The sequence below is a fragment of the Sprattus sprattus genome (genome assembly GCF_963457725.1).
Source record: "Sprattus sprattus genome assembly, chromosome: 15".
Lineage (NCBI taxonomy): Eukaryota > Metazoa > Chordata > Actinopteri > Clupeiformes > Clupeidae > Sprattus > Sprattus sprattus.
In genome coordinates, this window is record NC_137913.1 from 15281479 (window position 1) to 15292582 (window position 11104).

The 11104-nt window shown below is 41.7% G+C and overlaps 1 protein-coding gene across 1 annotated transcript; it reads left to right on the plus strand.

The window, feature by feature from the left end:
* Positions 1 to 173: 173 nt before the first annotated feature.
* naaladl1 (N-acetylated alpha-linked acidic dipeptidase like 1) lies at positions 174 to 6702 on the plus strand (the record flags this gene model as incomplete). The annotated part of the gene is given in 19 exon segments (XM_080852447.1): positions 174 to 376; positions 631 to 803; positions 1122 to 1243; positions 1997 to 2116; positions 2214 to 2406; positions 2492 to 2585; positions 2678 to 2782; positions 3048 to 3135; positions 3493 to 3607; positions 3869 to 3954; positions 4611 to 4674; positions 4779 to 4846; positions 4955 to 5046; positions 5173 to 5266; positions 5479 to 5560; positions 5632 to 5805; positions 6023 to 6110; positions 6269 to 6361; positions 6525 to 6702. Coding segments are annotated over 19 exon segments (2232 nt in total).
* Positions 6703 to 11104: the final 4402 nt, after the last annotated feature.

Genomic DNA, 11104 nt, shown 5'->3' on the forward strand with positions numbered 1-11104 from the left:
GACAATTTAAGACACATTTGACACATCATAAACCACTGTCCTCTGAAGTGGGCCAGACACTCTCAGAGCACAGCTAACGTGATCTATACGGACAGAACGCTTCATTGGTCATACCTCGCTCACAAGAAAGGTCTTGACACAGAGTTATATTTCGGACCCTCGCCACTAGCAGGATGCTGAAGAAGGTGCTGCTGTTTGGGCTCGGTGGTGCGGCGGCTTTGGTGGTCGGCATTCTCATCGGACACTTTGGCATCCAGAAAGACAGCCCAGAAGCAGTGCCCGACTGGGTCGCCGAGCTTTCTAAAGATGTGGACGAGAGCCTGATTGAGAAGTTCATTGCTGAAGTGGACAACATTCAGATACAGGAGAATCTCAGGTAAGCAGCACGGTGGACTTCATGTTTCTTTACTTCATGTAGAGGTATCACATGTATTTCATTAGTCTTGTTAAGTGGAATTGTGCTCGCTGGTGTCATGGATGGATAAAAGCATGTACTATATATCATTTTAATCATGTCACAGAGTGCTACGAAGTGTTAACTGTTACAAATTAGGTTACACAGCTTTATGTGTTAAATTGTCTCTGAAGCTACTTACTGCCTGATTCTCTATGTTTTCCTGCTTACCAAAGGGAGCTGACCAAAGTCCCCCACATGGCCACCACAGAAGGAGATGAGAAGACAGTCCAGATCATGTTGGCAAGATGGCAGGACCCTAAAAGTGGGCTGGATAAAGCCTGGAGAGAGGAATATAAGGTTTATCTGTCTTTCCCAGACCAAAACCAGCCCAACAAAGTGACTGTAGGTGTGTTCCAAAAACAAACAAACAAAAGGGAATTAAAATGTAAAGCTACATTTGGTGATAACATATTGTTTTTCAGAAAGAATTTATCTTAACTCTGTGATAGAAATGTTATTGTGTCAGTCATGGTCATACTCTGTGTGTCGGAGTCAAAGACCATAAAAAAGAAGAAAAACTGTCTCTGTTGTACTGTTAATTGTTAACATTATGAAGATACAGCTATCTGGCATTTGTGGCTCGTATGGCAAAGCTGAATGAAATACCACCGAATACATCTTGTTATATTACAGTTAATGACAAAACATCCATTGTGTCTTCAAGTCAATGCCTCAGATGCTGTCCTGTACACGGCCCGAGAGAAAGAAAAGCCCTATTTTCCTGACCAGGAGGATCAGGCGGTGGTCCAGCCATATGCAGCCTATGGACCTCCTGGCCATCCAAAGGTGAATCTCTTCACAGTTTCAACACTTACTGCAGTAGCTCAAACACCTGTTTGTCCACCTGTGTTACTTTATGAGAAAGTTTCCTCTTAGCAGTCAGAGCGATGTTGTTACCTTGTAAAAGCCACATGACTTTTACATCCAAAGTGTTTTCCTTAAGCAGTCATGACCTTTGAAGCCAATGCGTTTATATATTCACACCATGGCAAAGCGGCGAAGCAGTCTTTAAAAGATCAGGTCATGACGGGTCAACAAGTGAGACAGATACACTATCACACATGGTCTGACTGATAAGATTGCCTTATCAGAAGTATCTTGTCACATATCATCTGATAAGAAGCATTTCTTCACGAAGCAAACTCGTCATTCTCAACTCTCCTTATGGAGTCCTTTTGAGTCGTCAGTCCATGTAAATCACCTCAGCTACATTCCTACTTTCCTCACAAATCAATACTCTAAGAGTATCTAATAAACACTTCTACTGCAGATAAAACACCTCTGATAAACACTTCTACTGCAGATTAAACACCTTTTATAAACACTACTACTGCAGATAAAACACCTCTGATAATCACTACTACTGCAGATAAAACACTTCTGATAATCACTACTACTACAGATAAAACACTTCTGATAATCACTACTACTGCAGACTAAACACCTCCAATAAAGAGTATGTTATACAGTAATATTCATGGGAATATCTCTGGCTTGTTTGTTTATGTTGTTTTGAGACAATATGGCAACTTTTTGCAGGGGAAACTTGTATATGCCAATCAAGGTAAAACCAGTGATTATGAGCACCTGAACACGACAGTGGACCTTCGAGGGACCATTGCCATAGTCAGATATGGTGGAGCAGGAAGAGCAGCAAAGGTGAGATGTGAGAATGCATAGCTGTGTCATGGTAAAGATATAACTTTCATATTGGGTGATTCCCTTCCACAATGGTTCAGTGTCAGTCTCTGTCTAGGCAATCAATGCTGCACCATTTGGAGTTGTTGGGGTGTTAGTCTACACAGATCCCGGGGACATCAATGATGGCAAGATGTTTGACACAAACGAGACATACCCTTACTCATGGTACCTACCTCCCTCTGGTGTGGAAAGAGGATCCTTCAACACAGACTTTGGCGATTTATTGACACCTTACTTAGCGGCTAAAGGTAACCACAGACAACATTTAGATACAATAAGTACCTTTTATGATTTCTAAGTTTCTTTGTATTCCTGACACCAACCTTTTCACAGAGGACACTTACAGAATTCCAAAAGAAGACATAACGGGCATTCCTCCTATCCCAATTCAGCCAATCGGTTTTGAGGATGCCAGTGCTTTAATCTGGTATGTCAGTGCTCATAGATTCAGAGCCATGAATTCCTCCTCAACTGTGTAACTGTGTGACTTTGTTGATGCTGTTTGTTGGTATGTGGTAGTGAACTTGGCGGGGAGGCATCACCACTAGACTGGAGAGGAGCCTTTAACTGTCCATACAACATGGGTGGGCCAGGATTTCAACCAGCATCTCCGTATAACAACAGGTGTGAATGTTTAAACATAACTACAATATGATGTTCTTCTCATATGGTTCTGTTACATTACAACATGTCCAAAATGTAAATATATCATTATTTGGCCAGTTTGTAGTTATGTATCTGTACAGTTACCTAGTCTACACAGTTTCAATGTCTTAATAATTCCTTCATAGAAATGCACCCCCTGTGACTGATGCATGCACTGATTCAAGAGTACGCACATAACAATTCAGCAGGGCTACAGGTGCATTTAATCTGTTTCTCATTTCAGCGACGTAAAGCTGGATGTGTACAACAGAGAGGAACTGAGGAATTCATCAAATGTGATGGGTGTGATACGAGGGAGTGTTGAGCCAGGTTAGTGTGTACAGTGATGAATAGAGTAAAGTTCTGTTCAATGCACATACATTCCAACACACTGACTGGTGATGTTGTTACTTTAACTGAAGTAAAGCATGTATGTGCCATAGGAATGGGCAAAGCACTATGTTTGTACATATAATATATATAATTTTGCACAGGTCAGTTTATCGTGTTTGTTCTGCCTTTAAATGGTACTATTTATTCCTGGGAAGAGTCTGTTGGGGTGTGAGAAGCGACCCATACAGTGTAAGAAGGTTTAAAATGTGAGCAGGACAAGTTGAGCATGCTGTAGCTATTGTATTTCCTGACTAAACATATATTTGAATGTGAGGATGCATGTCGATGTAGACAGGTATGTCATCTACGGGAACCACAGAGACAGCTGGGTGCACGGAGCCATAGACCCCAGCAGTGGCACCTCCGTCATGCTGGAGGTCAGCAGAGTGCTTGGCAAGATGGTGAAGGAAGGTAAGGAAACGCTGGCTCAGCATCTCTCTCTTCACCCTGGCATCTCAGCTGGTTAATGCAGACACCTTTACAGGCAGGATGGCCAGGTTGTTCGTAATTGTCGTTAGAACAAAAACACAAATGCAGGAACACAATCATAACAGAGGAATGGTTGTGGTAAATCATTTACATTTACATTTAGTCATTTAGCAGAAACCACATGAAACAAATGAAAGTGAAATGATTGGCGATAGACTATATTAGTCTTTGTTTGTGTACAAGGCAAATGGAGGCCTCGTCGGTCCATCATCTTCGGGAGCTGGGGAGCAGAGGAGTTTGGCCTCATTGGGTCTGCAGAGTACACCGAGGTCAGCTTGAGTCAATTTGTTCATCTAGCCTAAAAGTTAGAACTTGTTCTTAAAATTTAAAATCTTAAAAACTGGGTCTACTTATGTATGTTTTGGCAATGGGAAATGTACACATACTATATAACAGCACACTTACAGGAAATAAGGAAGAAACTTCTTACTGAACCACTTGACCATGAACCAGAGTGCATATAATAATATAGGTGGTCTGCACTTAATAAAAGATGGACACACATGATGTGATGAAAGAGAGGGTTTGTTGTTTGAGTGTTTGTTTGTTTATTTGTTTGTAATTTGTGACACTCTTACAAATAAAATACACCTTGAGTTTGGTTAAGGTGGTGTTTCTGTTTGAGGATTTGTTTGGATTTATGTAAGGTGAGGTTGGGGTTATAGTTAGGAAACCGGTACTTAAGGGTGGTCAACGGATAGGTATTAGATCAGTTATTGATGAAAAAAGACTAGAACAGACTAAAACTTAATTTATCTATGAATAAAGACACTACAATATGTCTGGATTATCACTAAAACATACTAAAACATAATTTATCGATGGCTGTCTAAATAAAGTTAACAATCTACGGCTGGGTTCTTGCACTGTTGTGAGGCCTATCATTCCATTAGAAAAAAAGCACTGAATCCTCTTCAACCCACAGGAATACTACAGCAAGCTGATTCAGCGCACTGTTGCCTACATTAATGTTGACATTTCTGTATTTGGTAAGGATAGATTCCTATCTAATATACCATACAATTTACAACTTTACAATTCGTAATAATGGTATTTAAGGTCTTACAGGCCAATTAACAACTCTCTTCTGCAGCAAATGCCACCCTCCGAGCTTCTGGATCCCCCTCAGCCCAGAGTGTCATCTTCACAGCCACAAAACAGGTACATGGGGGGAAGATATTTGCTTTAGCTCTTTATCTCCAGTCAATTCCAATTTCACAGTGATGACAAACACAAATTGGCAAAAAAACGTTCATATTATTACTCCAGGTAAAAATCCCTGGATCTGACACAACATCAGTTTACGATAACTGGATTCGCTATTTCAACCGGACCAGTGACACATATGGAGTTATTCCAAAGTATGTCCAATTGAGTGCTTGGCTTTAATCTGATCTAAGATTAATGGTTTTCTAAATTAAAGCCTGGTGGGACTTTACTTGTTTACTTGTAAGTGGTGTTAAAGATTTTCTCTGTCTCGTTTCTAGTGTTGGATATCTGACAGGGGCAGGAAGTGACTACGCTGCCTTCATGCACTTCCTGGGTATAACCTCAATGGACATAGCCTACACCTATGATAGGGTATGAAACAGATTTCTAAAGATTTTCATTTTTCATTTTCATACACATAGTCAGAGGTAAACTTTCATCGAAATGTATTTTTTTTTATATCCTCCTATAGAGTGTCTTCTTTATTTTGCTGTTTGGGCATAGTCATTATCAGGGAGAGTCGTCTTGATTCGACTTTCATCTTATTATTAACTGTTATGATGTGATTTTGGTGCATTTTGCAGAGTAAAACGAAAGCACGCATTTACCCTGCGTATCACACAGCTTATGATACCTTTGACTACTCATCCAAGTACATCGATCCAGGTACAACGGTTTTATCTTTTTCCAAACATACTCCTATGCTCTTTCTCTTATTCTCTTATTTATTCACTCAGGTTTCACAAGTCACCAAACAGTGGCAAGGACTGCTGGGAATGTGTTGCTTCGTCTAGCTGATAGCCTATTGCTGCCCTTCAACTGCAGAGACTACGCAGAGAGTTTGGAAGGGTACCTCAAAGTGGCCATAGCAAACTTCAGGGCTGAATTAGATACACACAGCATCTCCATGGGTAGGTTACCAAAGACATGGCCAGACAACCTGTCTACCAGTCGGTCCTATCAGTCCTACTGCCGGTCCAGTCCCTAGTCATATCATGCTTTTCTTAAGCTAAAACTAAGAGTCAGTTTCATAGAGTATGTGGTTGGAGCTGTGGAATAAAAAGGAAAATGGTCGGCCACATATGAAGTCAATCAGTAACTGTGTGCACCTTCTGTTTCCATCTTTAGAGCCACTAAATCAAGCTGTGACCAAGTTCCGCACTGCAGCTAACAACCTGAACAGTGTCATCCACGGTCTTGACCTTTCCAAAGTGACGTGAGTGAGAGGATCTATTTCCTTTATGACAGCTGTAAACTCAGAGACAGACATGAGCTCAGTTGTTTGTGTGAAATCAGAGCAGGATTATTTTCCCCTCCCAAAGGGGTTTTGTCCTTAGTGAAGGGATGTTTGCTTTGTCTGCATTACCTTAAAAGGCCTCTTGAGGTTCGCAAGATCAATGACCAACTGATGCTCCTGGACCGAGCCTTCTTGGATCCCTTGGCATTTCCTGACAAATACGCATTTAGGTGAGAAATGTTTTCCCTTGATGTTTTTTTATGGCCTTGCCTTGATGTCTTAATAAATATCTTGCATCCATCCAATCTGTCCATCTATCCATCCTCTGGCAATTTTCTTTTCCTTAACCCCCCCCCCCCCATGCCTTCTGTCCATGTTTCAAACCCCCCAAAGGCATGTCATCTGGGCTTCAAAGTCCTCAGGATTAGCGACTTTCCCTGGCCTGGCAGATGCTTTTGAGCGAGCCCAGAAGACTGGCCTGAAGGAGGACTGGAGCCAGGCCCATAGACACCTGTCCATCCTGACTCAGGCCATTGCAGGAGCTGCCAGCACCATAGAGGAGGTCATCTGAGGGGGATGGCAAATCTGGGAAGTGGAGAGGATGGTGGACTGTGAAGCAGGAGCTTGCTGCCACTCCTGCTGAGAGTTATACTCAACTGCAGCATTTGCGCGTCCTAAAAGAGAATGTGCCTGCTCTGCTTGACCCTGATTTTGTGCAGTCCTTGATTATAGTACTTATTTTTTATCAGGGAACTTGAATGGCTCAAATATCAAAAATAATTTGCCACAATCAAGGACAACACCTTTAAATGGTCATATCTACAGAATATTAAAACAGATTCTTTGAATATTCCGTATGAAGGTCTTTCCTATGTGGAATCTCTAATGCTCATTCCTCTTAAACACTCCTTAAATGAAATATAAATATGAATATAAATAACATACTACTTTGTGTTAAAAGATAGATACCGGTAGGTATAGTTTACCAAATATCCATTTCCTACACATTGCATCTCATCATTTCTGACATGCTTGTATACTTTCAAAATGACTCTATCCACATTTGAATTGCATTTTAAAATAACATGATTTCATGCAAAATAATAATATAAATAAAATTATATAAAAATACATCTCATAGAATGGTGGTTATTTGATTCTGGATTTTCAAGATAGACCTTGAAAGTTCTCGTTTGACAATATCCCGCTTTATATTTGGGCGGATTTGATTTTTGAAAACGCTATAGCAAAAAAAAATGCCAGCAAACAGGAAGTAGGGACATATCTCAGCAACTCCTTGATATATTGACACCAATACATTGCCTAGCAGTATATATATGTAGCCCCACATGTAGAAAGGAAGGCAGGAAGGCGACCCTAGACCATATAATATATATATTTATATATAGTATATGGCCTTGGGACGCCTTCCTGCCTCCTTGCTGCGTGTGGGATCGGTCAGTGTGCCCATGCTGACCCCTGTCACCACTGAAAGCACCTATAATGGAGCTGTCTGGTCTGATGAATCACGCTGTCTGTTACATCATTTGGATGTCCGGGGGCATGTGCATTGTTTACCTGTGGAGGAGATGGCAGCAGGATGGAATATGGGAAGAAGGCAGGCTGGTGGAGGCAGTGTGATGTTATGGCATTCATGAGGATGTGACTTTGCACTGCTTACTTAATATACTTAATTAATACTTAATACTTAAGCATTGTTGCAGACCACGTACACGCTGTCATGGCAACGGTATTCACTGATGGCAGTGCTCTCTTTTAGCTGGATAATGCACCCTGCCACACTGCAAAAATTGATCAGGAATGGTTTGAGGAACATGACAAAGGGTTCAACGTTTTCACTTGCCCTCCAAATTTCCCAGATCAAGCATCAGTGGTATGTGCTGGAAAAACAGATCAGATCCACAGAGGCCTTCACCTCTTAACAGAACTTAAATTACAGTAGCTTACGGGCGGAGCGAATCATGTGATTACCAGAGTGGCACGAGGGGGACCTACACAATTTTAGGGCGGTGCGTTCAATGTTGTGGCTGATCAGTTTATTGTACATTGTTTAACTATCCTAAATCATTGGCTTTTGACTGCCATTTGAAAGTCCCATTTCATTCACTTGATTGAAATTAAGATTCGATGGTCACATGTATAGTAGTGTCTTCTATTAGCTTCTCTTATTGTGTAAAGCATTTTACACTTTTATAACTGCTGTGTCTAATAACACAATAATCATAATAACATAATAATCACTTATTTTCATAGAAATACATCTTGTGTCAAATAACTGATTTCCAAATATCCATTTGCTCCACACTGGTTCTCTAAGTCATTCCTGGCATGCCTGGATGGTTTTTAAATTACTCTATCCACTTTTGAAATCACTCTGTGGTTTTGACACATGAGTGCATGTTTTTAGGTTTGTGTGTGTGAAAGACAGTGTTTGCCACATTTTATTGCCCATTGGACTGGTGAGTTGGAGTCGTGACATGTTGATGGTGATACAATTTCCATAAGGAGCAGGAAGTCAACCTCACTATGGTTATAAGCTTCCTTTGTTCAGTTGGTGTAATCGGCAGTACTGATATACACCACCAGGGGGCAAAGAGACCTCTGTGTGTGTGTCTGTGTGAGATTCCAGTGAATAAGCAGGTCATCCAGAAAGCAGGTTTGCTGAACCCTTGTGGAGCCACTGGGCACTGATACAGAACACACACCCCTCTCTTGTGTGCTGTAAACCGTACAGTGCATCGAGTCAACGTGACATTGTGTCGAGCCAATCTTATTCTCCAGTTAGTTTACCCCCTTGAAACCCTCCACAGCACTATTTAATGACTTTTTTCTTAAAGTCTTTACATTTCTTTCTCATCATAACGTGGCTAATCCACTACGTGTCGCCCTCTCTTTTTATTTTACAACCTACACAACTCCTCTTATTTTTCAGTTATCCTTTGAACCCTTCGTACCATAACATCACTATTCGAATCCCTCTTAAATTCCCTTTCCTAGTCAGCACATATCATGTGGATAATTCAGCAGAATTATGTCAGAGACAGCTTAATGAAGACCATGCAACTTATAAAACTCATCTCCTGGGCCAAACAATAGTAGCAGTACTCCTGTTGTACACGTTTGTTCCTCCGGACCACATATTTAGAGAGATCAGTAATTGATTGCAGCCTATGTAACTTGTCCCCAGCTTGTAAAAATGCTCATGTTTCCCTCTGCTCATAATGTAGTTCCCTGGCTTCTAGTGGTGACATTTATCAAGGTCCAAATCCCTTGTGCTAGCCTTTAAAGATGCTATCAATCAATCAGCCAGTCACTCTAATAGGTTTAATGTGTCATGAGCCCACCCACAGTGAGCTGGTTCTGGGTAACGCAGGCTACATAAGACAGAAGGTCCCTGTGCCCACAAACGATGCACCAAGGCTGAGGTTCCCCATTCCGTCTGTGCTCCCTTTTCACCACCGCCTTAGGAAAGACATTTCTGTAACTTTAGAGTAGCACAAAGTTGGCATTAGTGACTGAAATATGAGATGGTAGCCCCCACGCTCTCCGGCTCTCCTTGCTCAGACATCTGTGCAGGAACGCTTCTGACATACAGGTTTTATCTTTACAACACAGAAGGGTTATGCCTATCTGTTTCTAATGCTTGCTGATACGTAAGATTTATGGTACACCACACAAAACCGAGGTTAAAAAAAAAAATCAGTTTATGGAGTGTGGTTTTCAGGTGCACGTTTTTATTAAAGCCTTCTTGGGAACTGGCGCCATGGTGTAATTCTTGAGATCATCTAATTAAAATCCTTTCAGTCGAAATGTACTTTGCTGCCGGTGTTTAAGCCTCTGGCTCTCTGTGCTCTGGTAAGATGAATAGCTGGTTGATGGCGACAGGCTTTTGTGGATGCCTATTGTATCCGTGTGGTGAAGTGCTGTATTTGCTCAGCGTGTCATGAATTATTCATCATGCCTCTCCGGGTTGTGAGGACGCCTCGTTCTCAGGTACCCCCCCCCCCCCCCCCCACCCTCTCCCTCCCTCCCTCCCTAATTCTTTCCTTTCCTCTGTTTTTCATCTCGGACCAGACCAGAACGGGGACTCACACAGGGACTATCACCCCTTCCTTTCAACTTTGTCCTAAATGTTTATTGTGCTGGCTACAATATTTAAGACTCTCCACACACCCAACACATTAACTCCCTCTACAGGTTCTGCATTATTCATGAGGGGAATGTTTAGACATGACCACCCCCTCCTCTAAACCTTACTTAAAGATTCAATCATCACATGTTCTCACATGATGGTTTAGTGAAGCTCTGCTCACAGCAAAGAGGACTTTTTCTTTTGCTAATCGATGAAAACGTCTTATGACAGCACAGAGGCTTGTGAAAGAAGAAAAGTACTCAGTTGTGGAGGATGTATGGACGTCATGCCACACACATGACTGAGCTGTTGACACACACACACTTCAGTAATGCCAAACAGGAACAAAGTGTGTGACTCATAACCTCATAAAGCATTAATACCTGAATGATGAGCAAGTGTGGGGGTGAGGGTGAGTAACCATTGAGCGATGCTCAAACACAATCAGCAGGGAATCCTCGCAAGTCGCAGAGTTTAATCTTTTCAAATATACATATACAACTTTTTTGTTTTGCATTTAAATACCCCCGTAATCCCCCGCCCCACCCCACCCCACCCTACCCTTCCCTCCCGTTCACTCCCTTTCTACAGGCAGAGCACCCTGGACACCCTCTGTCCTACCAAAACAGAGTGCTCACCCCCCGCTAAGAAAATCACACCTTCTATTGTGCAGCATATTGCTTTTTTTAAGACAATTGCGAACATAAATTAAATACTACGGCTTGTGTCTGCTCCCCCATGTTTGTTTGTTTGGACTGTATGTAACAGAATTGAATCCTTGAGAGCTGCACAGTGTCCTTCAGTCTGTTTACACGCACTG